We start from the raw sequence: 16,447 nt of genomic DNA, 5'->3' as shown, positions 1-16,447 counted from the left end.
ACTGATGTCTAGGAGAATCCTCTCCAGTACTCTGACCGCCCTGAAGAGTTAAGCAGTAAGAAGGGTTTTTTTTTTTAACACCTTTCTTCATGCCCAACAGAATGAAACCACAGGTCCTTTGTGAAGGCACCAGAGGTAGTGAGAAAGCAAGGGAAAAACAGCAGGCAGAACTGAGGAGAAAATGCATACTGCGTCTTGGGAATGGAAGTTACCTCGTAGTAAACAACTAAGGCTGCCTGAGTTGTGGTTGGAAGCACAAACAGGTGTAGGCAACGTCTAAGAAAAGCAAACGTGGAAAATGTTTTAGAAAATGATTATTTAGAAAATTAAGTGACTTTCTCCCCACTAGGTTAAAATCAACCTGTAAGCAATAGATTTCTGAAAACGCGAGCACATGAAGTATGAAATCAAAACCTTTTTTAAAACCTTTATTCTGGAAGTTTCCTTAGGCACAGGGTTGATGCTGGAGGTCCAGCAGCAGTCATTCTGTAAGGGGAGCTCTCCTTATCTTTCGAGTTGAGCAGCGACTACAAAAATGATGTTGTTCAGCCTCGGATGAGGAGTACAGCTGCAGAATGCCTACTTCATCCGATGCATAAGGTTAAAAGAACTACATAGGAAAGCGTGCAAGGATAATGGCAATCAGCTATCGCCTCGAGCTCCAGAGTTTTCCTTTTCCTGCCTGTAATTGTGCAGTGTCTGCATCACTACACAACCAGAGAAATTCTTGAATCCTCAAGCGATTCGAGTAAGGGAGGCCTGGGAGGCCGTGGCTCGGCGTCAAGGGGGAAGCCTGGGTCACGGCGGAGGCTGCTCCGCGGGCTACGGAGCACAGTGCTGGCAGCCCACTGCGCTGCCGGAGGGCAGCTCTTTGTGAGGTTGGCGATGACATCACTGCCCGGCGATTGTGGTGTCACCGCAGCAGAGGGCCAGCCGACCGTCCGCGGCCCTGGGCTCACTTTGCCGCCTGAGCGGTGGGCGTCGCGTCCTCCTCCCTTGCAGCGGGACAGGGTCGTCTTGTTCTGAGGTACCCCGGGTACCACAGGGCGCTGACAATGGCTTCTGCTTGGGAGAGGAAGTGCTACTACTCAGATCTGGGGAAGAAGGCGGTGTTCCTTCCCAATCTCCTTCTCCGTAAGGAGTTCATGGAGGACATTGGTTACCCCAAGATGCTTGAGGGAGTGCTGCTCCTGGCGGATGTCTCAGGTGGGCTGGGCACGGCGGAGCCCCCGCAGACACGAGCCCTTGGGACGCTCCAGGCCCTCGGGAGCCCTGCCCCAAGACAGGCTGGCCATCTTGTCGTCACTGCGCAGGCCTCCTGCCGTGCTGCCCAAAGAGCGGGCGGCTTCTCCCGGGCCGTCAGCCATGGCTGTGACGAGCGCTGAGCCGGGGCTGGGGAAGGGGGGAGCTGCAGGTGCATGCAGACGCGTCCTGATCTGTGGGTGTCCTTCCGGCAGGTTTCACTGCCTTGGCAGAGAAGTGTATCCAGCAGAGTGGACCAGAGAGAGGAGCTGAGGAGCTGGCGCATGTCCTCAACGCCTACATGGGTGACATTCTGGAGGGTAAGAGCCGTGCTGCTGGGCTGTCGGGCATCCCCAAGGCTCCTGGAAGAAGGCGTCCCATTAACTCTGCTTTTCCCTCTATCTGTCTGCAGAGGTGCTGGCTTTTGGAGGAGACATCCTGAAGTTTGCAGGTGTGTCCTTAGGAGGAGGCAGAGTCAGCGTCCTGCTGATGCGCAGCATCTCCCGTGGGAGCCTCCTGGATTCCACCCTGCTATTTGTGGAGAGCAAAGGGGAACTGCTTTGTCTCCAGCTTTGAGCAGGGCTTCTACAGGAGCGCTGAGACATGGGAGAAGCGGTGGGGGGGAGGGAGCCCTGTCTTTGAGTGCTGAGGGGCACTGGCGGGGCGGTGGGGGGTGGCGGCCTCACTGCTGCCCCCCACCACCCACCCTCTTGCTCTGCTGCCCTGGAGGTCGCTGTAGCTGGCCCGGCAGATGGGAGGGGTCCCTGAGGCCAGGCTGCCCCGGAGGTCCTTCAGGATGATGCCCTCCCACGGTCCCATCTTCCTCGGCACACTGGCCAGCTGTTTGCTGCTGTCCCTGCGGCTGGGCGCAACTCGGGGAGAGTCAGCCCTCGGGAGAGCCTTCACCTTCCCTTGCCTTTCCCCAGGGGATGCTGTGCTGGTGCTGTGGAGAGCAGCACAGCCTCACCTGCCTACGGCCATCAACTTGGCACTGCAGTGCTCCAGGAAAATCCAGGAGAAGTACGGCACTCATGACACACACATGGGTCTCAAGCTCCACCTGAAGATAGGTACGGGCACAGATGGGTCAGCCCCGGTACTCTCCAGAGCCGAGGGATAGCCTCCCCTGCCAGCATTTGCAGGGCAAGCAGGAGGTAGCGAGGGCAGGGGATGTCAGGGCTCCTTCCCTGCCTGCCTCGCGTCAGCTGTAGCACAGGCCCGTCGCTCCCAGTGAGGGTCCCAGAGCACAGCCCGCTCCGTCTGTGGGGGCCCCAGCGTCTGACCCCACTGGGAGGTAGATCCCACACCCGGTCCCTAGACGTGCCCCTGTCTCGCCTGCCCCTTGGATAAGGCAACCTGCCTTCACGTAAACAGAGCAGACGCTGCTCAAAGCTGCTGCTCTGCTGGGCTAGCCTGTAGGCTGCTGGCTCAGACGCCCGGCAGTGCCAACGCACTGTCAGTGTTGACTTTGTTTGCCCCTCTTTAGACGCCCGTTTCTGGGACCTGTGTCGGTATGGCCCTGAGAAGGATGCACGAGGCCCTTCCCCTCCCTGGTGCCTGTCTCCAGGCTGGGCGTCCGCTGAGCTTCTGTGCAGCTGGAGGCCACCGAGTTCCAAAGGTTCCCTGTGTTAACGCTGCTGGTCTCTCTCTCCCCCCAGGGATCTCCGCCGGGATTCTCTCCTTCATATCCGTCAGAGGCGGGGATCGTCACTACTTCTTCATCTGCAGCCAGGCCCTGGATGAAGTTATCGAGGCCCAAAACCTTTCGGCTGCCTATGAAATTGTGCTGTCACAGACCTGCTGGGAGCTGTGTGAGCAGCAAAGAATCAGGGTCAAGTCTATTGCTGGCAGTCGGGCCATGAAGGTGGGTGAATGGTGTGGCCTCGAGCCCTTTGGAAGACCCGCACCTGGGTGGGGAGGCGGCTGAGAGGCTGAACGTGACTACTGCCCTAACCATAAGCGTAGGCAGAGAGCTGAAGCTGTTGGCCTTGCACCTCAGCTGAAAGTCCAGGGAGGTGGGCTTGCCCTTCTCTGGGAAGAGAGAGTGGAGGGGCAGGCCGAGTGCCCTGGGGCTTCCAGGGAGGCCAGTGGCATTCCTTTCCTCCTGTGTGTCTTCAGGTTGTGGGAATGAGTCACTTAGCTCACGAAGACTACCAATATGCTGTAGACCAGCTGAACTTATACAGAGGGGACTGGCATTTGGAAGGGATGGGTGAGTTGCTTGTCCTGTGACTGGCTGGAAAGGTGGCTCCTGCCTGCTTCAGACAGGAGCGGGAGCAAGTGCAGGAGAACCTTTCCTTTGCTGTGTGCAGCTTCCCAAGCCCCTGCATCCTACCGTGCCAGTGACGGCCTGCGTTTCCTTTCCCTAGGCCTCCGAAGACCGGTTCTTATGAGCTCTGGTAATCCTGAAGTGGAAGCGAGGCTGGAGAAGCACATATCAACAGCTGTTCTCCAGAAGGTACGGCCACTACTGCTGGCGGCTGCGTGTAGGGAGGGCAGGAGATGGTGTGGAGCTCTCGGGAGAACAGGCAGCCAAAAGAAAGTGCAGTCTGAGGCGGGAGCCTGAGGAAAAGAGATGCCAGGGCTGCTGGGGCCAGACGTGCCCGGAAGCTGTCCGTTTGTGCTGCTCCTCTGAGAGACAGGGGTGGTGGGAGGCGGCCTTGCCTGTCTTCTGCATGGCTGTTGTTTTGGAGGTTGCACAGGCATGGGGGAGGGAGCAAGGGGGACAAGATCCCGCTCAGGTGCCTAAGGATGGCAAAGAGCCTCCCCTTGTGCCCGCACGTGTCACAGGACAGAGTGTTGCCAGAGTAGCTTTGTGCCAGGACTCGGTACCTGGGAGGACTTTGCCATCCTCCAGTAGTACCTGGCGTTGCCAGCACGCCTGCTGTCCCTTGGTGTCTGTTGTGGGCCCAGAGAAGCCCCCGGGAGAGCAGGCTGGCAAAGCTGTTGTGCTCTTCTCTTGCAGCTTTATCAGGACGTGCCACTGGAGCTGTGCTCTGAGCTACGGCCGGTCACCAGCCTTTTTGTCCAGCTGCAGTTTGCTGACAAGATCAGCACAGTGGAGCTCAGCAGCAGCCTCAGTGATAGCAGCAGTATGATTTCAGAAATCATCAACCCTCACAAGGGTGAAATCAACAAAACTCTTCTGTTTGACAAAGTGAGTGCATGATAGCCATCCTATCCCCGGGATGCCTCTGTCTGTTTGGCAGCAGGGGAATGAGAAGCAGCTCTGCCTGCTGCTGGGATCTGTGGCTGTGGGCTGACCTGAAGCTCCACTGGTCTCCCTGGTGCCTGTGGCAGAATGCATCAGCTGCTGGCCACCAGTATTGTAAAGCAAGGCGTACTGCACCTCTTCTTTGCAGGGCTGCACCTTCCTCTGCGTGTTTGGATTTCCTGGAGAAAAGTTGGCCTGTGAGAGCACCCACGCCTTGGAATGTGCTATGCAGATCCTCCACAAGGCCTCCACGGAGCTGAGAAAACTCCAGTGAGTGCATGTGATGGGGTGTGTGTGCTGCCTGGGATGGCACGAGGGGACTGATGAGCAAGAGACATGCCCCCTGGCTTGTCCTGCTTTGCCCCTGGCTGGAAGGAGGCAGCATCTCAGAGGTGGCAGGTTAGCCCACGGCAGCCAGGCACAGCCCCCAGGTGCTGCCTGCCAGTCACTGTGCTGGAGCGAGCCCTCACCAGGGCACAGAGCTCCTCAGTGCCAGAGGCAGGCTCTTCTGGGCAATGGGGCCAGGAACAAGGCCTGAGCCCAGTCCCTCCAGTGACCTCCAGTCACTGCCACTGTGGGTGGTGTGCAGGCAGCACTTGCTTGCCTCCTTGCTAAGGAGAAGAGTCTGTGACCTGACGCAGGTTGCAGCCATCAGGCCTCGGGGGAAGGGTCCAAATGGTTTTGCATGTGCCCTACCTACATCCCTTGCCACCGGGGCGTTTTGCACCCCAAGCTCTCTAAGTCCTCACGACCCATGCTGGATTGTGTGATCCCGGTGCCGGGGAGGGGAGAGGTGGGAAGGGATGGAACAGGGCGAGTGGGACTGCAGCAGGGCTGCTGCTGAATGCACGTCACTCTTTCTGTGTGCCAGGCGAGCTTCTGTCGGGGTCAGCAGCGGGACGGCGTTCTGCGGCCTCACTGGCCATCCCGAGAGGTTTGAACACACAGGTAAGGCTCCTTTGTCTTAGGAACGTGAGGCTGGCATGGGTCTGCTTCAGCACGTTGGTCTGGACAAGGCGGATGGGCTGAGGCAAGGACACACTGCAGCCCGTTGGGGCCTTGAGGCAGGAGGATGGGCTCAGAGACGTGCGGTTCCCTTTGGGTTCGCTTACCCGGCAGTTGGGTTGGCTTGTGCCTGGGAGGGGAGGTTGCCCTTGGCCTTGAAGGTTTCCCAACTGCGCTGACGTATGCTTTCTCTGTGGCAGTCCTTGGCTTTAAGGTGAATTTAGCCGCCCGCATGATGATGGCCTACCCAGGGATGGTGTCCTGTGACGCAGAGACGTATGCAGCCTCTCGCCTGCCCAGCTACTGCTTCAAAGAGTTGCCAAAGAGAGACATGAAAGGTGTTACCGATCCCGTCACCATCTATCAATACCTGGGGATCACTGAGCAGTAAGTGTTCTCTGAGCTGTGCAAGTGAGGGGAGAGGGGCTTCAAGGGTACAACCTTGGCCAACAGAGAGGAGTTCTGCAGCGAGACCAGGCTGGTCTCCCACAGACCTCCCTTGCCTGTGGCTGAGAAGATCGGAGACTCTAGTGTGGGTCTGCTTTCTGCCTCTCTGCCCTTGTGCCTCTTGCTGCTAAGAGAGTGGAAGTGATGGCACTGGGATGGGGAAGGCTAGCCTGTTTTTGGAGGCACAGGCTAGCCTTGTGGGCTTTGTCCGAGCAGCTTTCCTCTGGGCTTGCACTGTTGTGCTTTGTTCCACCACGTGTAAGACTAAGCCAGCGGTCATTCTGCTGCATGGGGTGGGGTTTTTTCCCCATCTGCTTCCCAGCAGGAAGCTTTGGGTCAGTCGTGTTCCACTGGGAAAGGTGGGCTGCTGGCATGCTCTGCCTCCTCCTGCCTTCCTGCTCAGTCCTCTGCTGTTCCTCTGGGCCCAGCTTTGACCTCCTCATTGGAGGGCCTTTTGAACACGAATGCTACTGTCTCTTGGAAACCACTACAAGACTTGAGCCAAAGGTGCCAGCAGCTTGGGCATCCCAAGCCACTAAGAGACACAGGTCCTCCTTTCCAAGAGGCTTGTTTTGCTTGTCCAGGCTAGCAAAGCAGTCAGCCAGCCAGCCAGCATCGTAGCCTGGCTTCTTTCCTCATCTTGGATTTCTTTGGTTGTTGCCTCCGGCAAGGGACTTTTGTTAGCTTCGGCTGTCCTGCCGTGGCTGCTGGGTTTCTTTATGCTTGAGACTTGTCCTAGTGTGTCACCTGGAGCGTTGGCCAGGGGAACATGCTCTGGGTAACATGCTGCTCGAGAGGGGGGTCTCCACCCCTCCACAGCAGGCTCTGCGTGCAGCGGTTTCTGACTAAGTAAGTGACTTTTGTTTTCTCCCCCTTCTAGCCAATATGACATGGGCCTTGCCAAGGAGAGGTCACGCTACGGTCCCTTGCTGGGTAGGTGAAGAACTCATCTGAAGCCCAATTGCTTCCCTTTGCCCAGTGCCAGGGGCTGTGCTGTGTGCTGCCCTGACACGCAGCTGAGCCCCACGCAGCCGCTTCCTCGCTCCCTCCCTGTCTGCTGCGGGGTAGGGGAGAGAACTGGAGGGGCTCCCCGCTTTTCAGCACGCTGCAGCAGCTGATTCTCTTGTGGGTCTGCACAGGTCGGGAGGAGGAGATCGAAATCTTTGACTGCTGCTTGGAGGCCTATGATGTTTTGGAAGAACCACACACCGTGGCATTCGTGGGCATTCCAGGCTCTGGAAAGAGCCACTTACTTGCCAAGCTGGCCGTTTTAGACCGGGCTGCTAAGCACAGGTAAGCACTTTGGAGCTGTCGCTTTGGCACCCCTCCCCTGCCCATCCCCTGGTGTTTGTGGAACACTGCAGTTCGGGTGCCAGCCCTTGCGCTGCAGCCTCCCAAAAAAGCCTACTGCAAACCTTCCCAAGCAGCACCCGCTTTCTCGGAGAGTCCAAGCTGGCTTTGAGAGCCAGTGCTTTTCTCCTTTGTCCCTGGGCCAAGCACAAAGAGACGGAAAGAGCTTCAGCTGTGGAGCTGAGAGGAAGCAAGGTGGCCCGTCTCAGAAGCACTGCTTGCCCTCTGTTTTCCAGAAGGAGCACTGGGGCAGAAGAGCCCTGCTGCAGGCCGGGCGGCAGACGTAGACCTGCCGCCTGCTGAGGCCTTCCTTCTTCACCCAATGAGGGCCCCTGCAGGGCATGCAGTGTGTGACCTGGGCTGGGGCTGTGGAGGTGCAGGGGCCGCGGTCAGCCCCCCCAGTGATTGGCCTGCAGCCGCCCCTCGGGACTCTTTCTTGTACGATGAGGGGAAAGCTTGGTCCTCTCCAGGAAGCACTTGGAGATGTGTGGCTGAAGAGTCCCACTTTCCTCTGCAGAAAGAACAAGGCGGCTCAACCACTGAGCACTGCTGTCTGGGCAAGCTTGCGCTACCAGGAGGCAATTCTGGATCTCAGTGTCTTCTGCTTTTGCACCGCAGGGTCATCACTGTGGAACTGACAGAGGACAACGTGAAGCAGCCCTTCTCTGGCATCTGTCTGCTCGTGGCCAGGGCGCTGGGTCTCCAGGACGCTAAAACTTCCAGTGAGAGGCAGCGCGCTCTGCAGACCATATTCCAAGACACAATAGAAGAGAGCAGCTATTGCCTGCTAAACAGTGTTTTCTCAGTTAAGGTGAGAGTGAGAGGCCGTCTTGCTTGGATGCTCTGCTGGGAGTGGCTCAGCTCAGTGCTGTCTGATTCCTGTGCCCCTGTGCATGGGGTGCTCCTGTGCCATGCACTTCCCCCCCCCCCCCCCCGTGTTTTGTTCAGCACCCTGCAAATGCCATTGAAGGGGGGCTGGTGCTGGCCACATGCAAAAGCAGAGGCATTTTGCTCTGCAGTCTTGCTCTGGGAGATAGGTGTGCCCAGACCTGCAGCAATGTTCCTCTCTGTCTTTCCTGGACAGTTTCCCATCACAGACAAAGTTTCCAAGATGTGTTCCACTGAACGGGCCAGTGCGTTCCACCTGACTTGTACGCAAATGCTACAGAAGGTGAGCAGGTCTCCTTCCTCCGGCCTCACAGGAGGCAAACAATCGTGCCGGGTGCAGGCTCCACTGCAGGCTGGAGGCTGCCTGAGGGGACGATTCGCCTGGGTCACAGCCCTCCAGAAACTCTGCCCGGCAAATTTCTCTCCTTCTGCTGCGAAACTGATGTTAGAGACGACTTTACAGTCTCGCACAACAAAGTTGGTAAACTCCTGGAGAGGGAGGTGGCTGAGGAGAGGCTTCTGAATATCCCCTTGTCGTGAGAGCGAGAAAGGCTATGTGTCCTCCCTGGAAGACGCTCAAGAATCCACTGGATTCCACTCAGAACCACCTGTTTTTTAGGTGCTTGGAGGGAAATTTGGCATATTTTTCATCGACAACGCCCACTTCCTCGACCCTGTGTCCTGGTCTATCATGTGGCCAATGCTCCAAAGTGTCATGGTCTTCATGGTCATGAGCTTAGCTCCAGTCAAGGACAGAACAGAGAGCATTTTCAAAGCTGCCGCTGACAGAACAACATCCGAGAGAACCACTTGCGTTCGTCTGGAAGGGCTGAAAGCTTCAGCTGTGGTGCAGAAAGCCTGCCAGGACCTTGGAGTGAGCAGCATCTCCAGGGAGCTAGCAAGGTAAGCCCAAGTCTGGGGAGCTCTTCCGTAGGGGTTGCACTTATGCTGACCACAGCTGGGAATCACCCTGTTGAAAAGGAGTTGATGGGTCTTTCCTTAAGCCTGGCCATAGCAGGTGTGAGCTAAGAATGGGCAACTGCCACGAGCAGCAGAGTCTGGATGGTGTCAGCCCTTCGCTGTTGCCGTGGTTTGCTGTTCTGTGCTTTGGGCATTGTCCATCAGCCTTTCCTGATGGACTCCCAGGAACGCTGTACGTCTGGGAGGGGCCAGACACACAAGCCCCTTCCAGAAGCCAGGTTTCTCCATGTTGAAGAGGCTGGTCAGCCTGCGAGGTCTGAGTGACTCACCACCCATCCAAACTGTGCTGCACCTTACTTCCTTGGTGTTGCTTGTGCTCCTGCCCAGGTTCCTGATCCAGAGAAGCTCTGGCATCCCATCTTACTGTGAGGAACTGCTGCGCTACCTGCAATGCAACAACATGCTCTTGTTGCACACCAGGAGGCCAGATGAAGGGCAGGACAACTGGCAGAACTTGATTGGTAAGCACCCTTTGTTGCCAATCCGCTGTTCGCTGTGGCGCATCCTCTCCTGCACAGCCGTGCCCTGTGTCTCCCCAGTAACTCTGGGCAGAGGCTGACCCTGCAGCAGGGCAGAATTTGCCATGGCAGAGGTGTGGGCTGCTGCACACCTTGCTGCTCCCGTGACAACCATCAGCTCAGCTCCTGTGAGAGCAAAGCCAATCTGGGGGAGTGGGAAACTGCTTCAAAACCTCAAGTCCTCACAAGGGCCTTGGGAACTGAAGAGCACGGTGGGAATGCCACTGCAAGAGCAATGCCAAGCAGAGCACCATTGCTTAGGGGCAGCCTGCACGGGCTTTGCCTTCTGGAGCATCAGTGGCAACTTCCCTGACTCTGGAGGTAGTGCTGTTGAAGGCAGCATCACCACCGCATTCTGTCGCGCAACATTCATTCTCCATCTGAGAAGCCCAGAAGTTTTGACTGAAGGGCATTTGGTCTGAAGCTGGTGTGAAGACAGAAGAGAGCTGGGGGGGCAGTGCAAATGCAAGCTTGCAGTGGGAATCAACTGGCATGCCCTGCTTGCTGGCCCTGTTCAGTGCAGGCCAGGCAATGCGCCTGACCATGACAGGTACGACTTGTAGCACCTTATTCATGTTTCCCCTGCTCTTCCCATCTTCTGCAGCCAAGGCATCACCCGCTGTCACAGCTGCCTCGAGCTCGGGTACCGGGAATGACAGCGAAAGGATCTGTACCCTCAGACCAGACGTGAGCCTGGAGAACCCCATGCTGCCAGTGGCCTTGAAAGGTGAGGAGCGGAGCGGCTCCTGTCCGGTTTGTGGCTGTGCCCCAGCTTCCTTTCCTGGGGTGCAGGTAAGGGAGAGGCTGGGCACCTGCGTGCTGCAGGGCTGCCCTCTCAGCCTCGGGGCTCTGCCAGGAAGGTGACTCCAGCCCAAGCAAGAAGAGTCCTGCGCTCTTACGGGCTGTGGTTTTCCCCTGTGGGCAGTAGACCAGCTTTGAGCCGAACAGTGAGCTGCACATCATGGGTGGGGGAACTCTGAGTCCAGCTCTGGGCTGGCGGGAATGTTCTGTGCTCCTGTGTGCACTGCTGGGCATAAACCCAGTGCAGATCGAGTAGGTCGCACGGTGGGACACACATACCTGCTGGGTCGTGCCCTCTGCATCATTGATTGGAAACTGATTGTCTGAGTGTCTCTGCTTTCCCTGACTCCCATGGCCTGTGACTGTGAGAGGAGCAGAGCCATCTTGACGATACTGACCCTGGGCTCTAGTTGCCCAGCAGGTTCCATCCTGCAGAAAGGAGGCCAAAGCCTTTCCCATTTCCTCTGGAGAAACTGTCCGGCTTCTCCAACCTCAGCTCAGGGACAGGCAAGACAGAGACGTGTTGCTTCTTCTTGACAGACATTATGCTGGCTGAGCTGGATCGGATCAGTCTGAAGAAGCAGATGATTCTGAAGTTTGCAGCCATCATAGGGCCGGTGTTTACCACCCAGCAGCTGGCTCACATTGTTCCCAGTAGTAAAATGCATGAGATTAATTCACTGCTGGACATGCTGGTGGAGGACAACATCCTGAAGCGACTGGAGAACATCGAGAAGCCAGAAGACAAGCGAGGTGCTACCAAGAGGCTGCCCACCTCTGGGCAGTCAGGAAGCGGTAAGTGATGGCTGCAGCATGGGCCCAGGAGCACTGTGACTCCACAGGGCCTTGCTCACCTAGCTTCATGCAGAGGGAAGTTCTCACTGGCTGTTGCAAGAGCCTCTGCCACTGTGCTTGCGGGCAGAGCACAGGCCGGGCTCAGGCAGCAGCAGCACATGCCAAAGTGTTGCCTTTGTCCCAGCTGGGGCAGCCTTGAGGTCTGGCCCCAGCTTTGTCTGAGGCCAGCACTCCTTGCCTTGCAGGGGTGGAGAGGTCCTCTGTGAGCAGGGAGACCATGCAGCAGCAGTCTGACATCCTGGCCTTCTGCAACCCACTGCTGTGGGAGGCAACGTATGAGCTGTGGCCCACGAGGCAGAAGATAAACATTCACCGTGAGTGTGCCGCCTTCCTGGAGAGGCACGCACACAAATGCCAGAGGTGCCACGGAGGGGACTTTGTGGCCTTCCACCGCTTCGGCATCTCCAGCCCCCAGGAGCAGGGGAGCTGCCAGGGCTCTGCTGAGAAGGACAACTGGAGCAGCTGGGAGGCCTTGGTAGTTGCTGGAGAACACCTGCGGAGGGCTAGGACCGTCCCTGCAGAGGGGATTCTGGCAGAGGGCAAGCAGACAACACTGCAGGCCAAGGACAGTGGCCAGTGGTCCTGCCAGTGTGAAGCCATCGCCGAAGCGGTGCTTGTGCCCCTGGCTCGCCACTACGCGGCAGTGAGCAGTGATTCCCAAGCCTTCTACTACCTGCTGGAATCTGCAGCTGCCTACCTGCACGTCTCCAACAGCTCCATGGTGAGTTACCCTGCTTGCCAGCACGAGCTGCATTAGCATGGAGGAGGGCTGAGGGCTCCCTCTCCCTTGCTCTGAGCCCACAGGATTGTGTTAGGGCAGGCATGACCGAGAGGAACACGGGCCCTGCTACAGCAGATGCTGCAGGAGGCAACAGGGAAGGATGGGGCTGGCCAGGGGCTCTGCACCAATGCTCACCTGCTGTTTGTGTTGCTTGTTTGAAGGCCATCATGAAGCTGAACGAAGCAGAGGTCCTGAGGAGCTCCCTAGAGAAAAAAGGGTATGCCATCGACCGCTTTGAGGAGGCCACCTTCTTCAGCCTCAAAGGAGAGGTAAAGAAGCAGGAAAAAGCGGAAGGGTGTCCGGAGGCATGCAGCCAGATGCTTTCCCTGCTGGCAGGGAATATTCCTGCCACAGCCTGTCCCCTGTCCATTTCTGCAGAGTCTGCAGGACTTGGGCAAGTCCTCTACATCTGCATGCCTCCCTCTTCCTGTGCAGGTCTGCAGCAACATGGGATGTGTGAAGCTGGCCAGGAAAATGAGCAGGCAGGCGCTAAGCCTGCTGGAAAAGCAGTTCCCACAGACCCGTGCCGGGGCCTTTGTCAAGTCTCTGTGGGAAAGGTTGCAGCGGGCTCCTCAGGCCACAGGCAGAGCGTCCTCCCTTCCACAGGAGGCTTGGTAAGCAGCAGAAGGGACAACACGGGAGAGGAAGAGCCATTTTGTACCTGATCCCACGCATCCAGGCCCAGGCCTGCCCAGCTTTCAGCCCATTGCCAAGCCTTAACAGGACTGAGGCGTTCAGGCGTGATGTGTGGGTAGAGCCACGGATGGTGCAGCCTCACGCTGTCTCCTGTGCGCAGCATGGGAGAAGAATGCACACCTTTGGGTAAAAAGCAGCTTGTGCTGAGGGATGCACCTCTAGAGCCACAGTGCCAGCAGCACTTCTTCCTTTGCCCCCTTCATCCCGGCTGCCCTCCTGGCATCAGCTCCCTTCCTCCAGCAGTGTAGCCGTCCAGCCCTGCCACCCTGCTTTCCCTTGTCCTGTCTGACTCAGTGCTCCACAGCCATGCCTCTGGGCCCAACGGTTTCTCTTGTGTGGCAGGAGGAAGAAGCAAGCCAGGCTGCTTCAGCAGAGCAGGTGCCTCTCCTTGCTCGAGGACCTCTACAGCCAGGAGAGCACATCTGCTGGACGGAGGTTCTCCCGCCTGGCAGCACTCATGAAGGCTAACACGAACAGGAAGATGCACTCCTACCTGGCAGCAGACTGGACAACATTGGACAACCCTTGAATTAAGGAAAACAAGTGAAGTTAAAAGCTGTGTGCCTTCATGGGGTGCTGGATCGGCAGCTACAGATCTGACCTTGCCAATCCAGCTTTTGGCTGCCGATAACAGATGCTTTACTACAGACTTGGACAGTTAGTGCACATAGCGGGCCTCCTGTTTCTCCAAGTAACATCTACCAAGTAACAACTACCCGATGTATGCAACGGAGTGCAAGACAGCTGGCTAGGGCAGAACACCACACATTAACAAGGAAGCAACAGATTGGAGGAAGAAGTCGTAGCCAGTAAGACAACCAGCCAAAGCCAGCCAAGTGTCCTCCGACCGGACCGACGTCAAAGAGCACACAGCGAGGAAGACATCAGCCTTCATCAAAAAGACCACCAAACAACCACCGAGAGCTACGACGCATCTGCAAACTCTCACACTGGACAACAACTCTCCTTTACCTACTCTATCTTAATAAAATGTTTGCTTCCTTATGTTCGTTATGTCCATTCTTGAGATCTGGAAAATGTAAAAACATCTAATTTTCATGTGCTTTCTAGAAAAAATATGTCTTTCTAAACACAGGTTTTGTCACTCAGGAAAAGCCAAGCTATGAGTGGGTTTGCCTTTCAGAATAGAAAAGCATCCTCTGGAATTCATTTAAATACATCTCTGGGATTTTGCCAGTGAGATAGCATTTGAGCTCGCACTACAGAGAAGCAAGAGTGATGAAGAGTAGCCACGCTTATACCTGGGGTCTGTCTTTGATCAGTGGAATTGCCCTCTATGTTAGGAAGTGGATAGATTGTGAAGAGCTGTGTCCGAGTAACAGCCATGACCAGGTTGAGAGCTTATGGGTGAAAATCAGGGATCAATCCAGTAAGGGGCATCTGCATCTAGTGGTTGGGGTCTGCTACAGGCCACCTGATCAGGGGGAGCCTGTTGACGAGGCCTTCTTGCTTCAGCTGCAGGAGGTGTCATGCTCGTGGGCTCCTGTCCTGATTGGGGATTTCAACTACCTGGATATCTTCTGGCATAGCGGCATGGAGGGTGGCAGACAATGCAGGAGATTCCTGGAGTCTGTCGAGGACGACTTCCTTGTCCAGGTACTAGACAGACCGAGCCGAGGTGAAGCCTTACTGCACCTGGTGCTCGCCAGAGTAGAGGAGAGCATTAGAGAGGTTAAGACTGCAGGCAGCCTGAACTGTAATGACCATGCTGTGGTGGAGTTTGTGATCTGGAGGAATGCAGGCCTGGCAAAAAGTAGAATCAGGGCCCTGAGCTTCAGGAGGGCAAACTTCTGGCTGATCAAGGAACCGCTGGGCGGGATCTCCTGGGAAAGCATCCTTGAGGGCATGGGCACAGAACAGAGCTGGCCGCTCTGTCAGGACACCTTTCTGAGAGCACAAGAGCTCTCAATCCCCGAACAGAAGAAACGGAGCAGAGGAGGTGGCTGACCGACATGGCTGAGCAAGTACCTGCAGCTTAAGCTGAGGGAAAAGAGGGAAACGTACAGAAAGTGGAAGCAGGGTTGTGTAGCCTGGAAAGAATATAGGGACGTTGTCCGCATGTGTAGAAATGAGATTAGGAAAGCCAAGGCACAGGTAGAGCTGAACTCGGCTCTATGGGATGTGAAAACTAAGAAGAAGGGGTACATAACGCAGGAAGAGACAGGTCAAGGAGAACTGGCTTCCTCAGACATGGAAAAAGCTAAGCTGCTCAAAGAGCTGCTCAAAGTGAAAAAGACGACCTTCATCAGAAAGACCACCAAACAACCCCTAAAATACCACGCATGCATAAAAGAAGTGAGACTCGGCGTGGGGGAGGAATGTCAGTCATCCTTATCGTAATAACCCAGCCTTTTCATGGATACACCCCGTAGGAATAAAAGGGCTTCAGGGTCTCATTAGATAACACTATATGAATATATATATACATTCAACTGGAGTGCCTAGAGGTGTCCCTGATGAACTTAAGGTGAGAAATCAAATTGCTGCAGAGTTCGAGTCACTGTTCTGGTGGGTAACAGCTAACTTCTTTGACTGTAGTAGCAGGAGTCCTGCTACTACAGAGGGATACTGTACTGATGGTACAGGGGGAGGGGGGAATTGTGGGAATGGAGTGTAATTTCTGCATTAGATATTAAAAAGGGCAGTTGGTTTGAAGAAGTAGAACACAGTGTGTTTGTATTCTGTAACTTATCCTTAGAAATAGTTGGTCTAAAAAGTAGAAATACTGTATGAAATACCGTATGCGTTGGCAACATGTTTTAGAAACATAGTTGCTGAATTATGTGATTAATTCTTTCTTGCAAAACTGCAACAGTTGTGAAAGGTTCCAAACAACGTGGGTATAGCGTTAGAGATATGAAAACATACTGTAGGGTTGTTCTGTTAGGACAAGAAGCCCCCAGCAAAAGAAAAACAGATTTAACAAACGTCAAAGAAGCCAGGGCCCCTACGCAAGGCCGGACTGTCTCACTCTGTGAGAAGGTTGGGATGCGACAGGCAGGCACAAGATCCTCCCTGTCCTCCTTCTGAGCTCCTCTCTATGCAAGGCAGGACAAGCAGATATCCAGAAACAATGACCGAGTGTGGAGTGAGGGCCGGAAGTTAGCTAATTAATTAGAGATTTACGCTTAGCCAGCGGAGATTTATGTTTGTGCAGTGTTTGCACGTTTAGTGAAGCGTCGGGAAGATTGGGAACCTGCAGTACGCAGCCAGTGAGGAACCGGGGGAGGAGACAGGCGTCGGGCAACGGGGCACAGAAGATGTAACGCTGTTTTCTGGGTGCTCTGCTGCTTGCAGGAGGCCCGCCATTGCAGCTGCGAATAAAATCCGCTTGATCAGAGGTACCGTCCTGATAAACTACGCGGTATTTCCAACGCTTGGGGCCGCGCAGGGCTCCTCTCCCTGTCCCGGTCCCGTTCTCCCGCACACCTCCGGCGGAGCTGCCCTCAGCACTCGCTCCCGTTGTGCCGCGGCTTCCCTCTGGGTGCTGCCCGGACAGCACCGGCTGCCGCCGCGGTCTCCTGAGGGGCGGCCCGGGCCCCGGGCTCCGGGCTCCGGGCTCCGGGCTCCGGGCTCCGGGAGCGGCGATCCGTGAGGAGAGCCGCGGCTCCAACGGCCGGCTCCCGGCGGCCGCTCCCGCGCGCTGCG

General features: G+C 56.2%; 1 protein-coding gene across 3 annotated transcripts; it reads left to right on the top strand.

Annotated features, from left to right (window-relative positions):
* Positions 1 to 274: 274 nt before the first annotated feature.
* LOC149912927 (adenylate cyclase type 10-like) lies at positions 275 to 13,783 on the top strand. Of its 3 annotated transcripts, XM_090132530.1 has the most exons (23): positions 275 to 1,206; positions 1,458 to 1,562; positions 1,655 to 1,693; positions 2,169 to 2,312; positions 2,901 to 3,106; positions 3,361 to 3,454; positions 3,612 to 3,700; positions 4,208 to 4,399; positions 4,605 to 4,726; positions 5,328 to 5,404; positions 5,662 to 5,848; positions 6,789 to 6,841; positions 7,048 to 7,201; positions 7,877 to 8,069; positions 8,343 to 8,429; positions 8,766 to 9,049; positions 9,455 to 9,588; positions 10,250 to 10,372; positions 10,987 to 11,241; positions 11,487 to 12,022; positions 12,244 to 12,351; positions 12,518 to 12,696; positions 13,121 to 13,783. In XM_090132530.1, the coding sequence occupies exons 1-23, from the start codon at positions 1,056 to 1,058 to the stop codon at positions 13,305 to 13,307; spliced, it is 3,699 nt and encodes a 1,232-aa protein (XP_089988656.1). In that variant the 5' UTR covers positions 275 to 1,055; the 3' UTR covers positions 13,308 to 13,783. The 3 variants fall into 3 exon arrangements, with proteins under 3 accessions (XP_089988656.1, XP_089988655.1, XP_089988657.1); XM_090132529.1 differs by having other exon boundaries at positions 12,244 to 12,696; XM_090132531.1 differs by lacking the exons at positions 275 to 1,206; positions 1,458 to 1,562; positions 1,655 to 1,693; positions 2,169 to 2,312; positions 3,361 to 3,454 and having other exon boundaries at positions 3,019 to 3,106; positions 12,244 to 12,696.
* The last annotated feature ends 2,664 nt before the right edge of the window (positions 13,784 to 16,447 follow it).

The sequence above is a fragment of the Phasianus colchicus genome, chromosome Z (genome assembly GCF_987193195.1).
Source record: "Phasianus colchicus chromosome Z, bPhaCol1.hap1.1, whole genome shotgun sequence".
Lineage (NCBI taxonomy): Eukaryota > Metazoa > Chordata > Aves > Galliformes > Phasianidae > Phasianus > Phasianus colchicus.
This window is presented reverse-complemented; position numbering and strand designations above follow the sequence as displayed.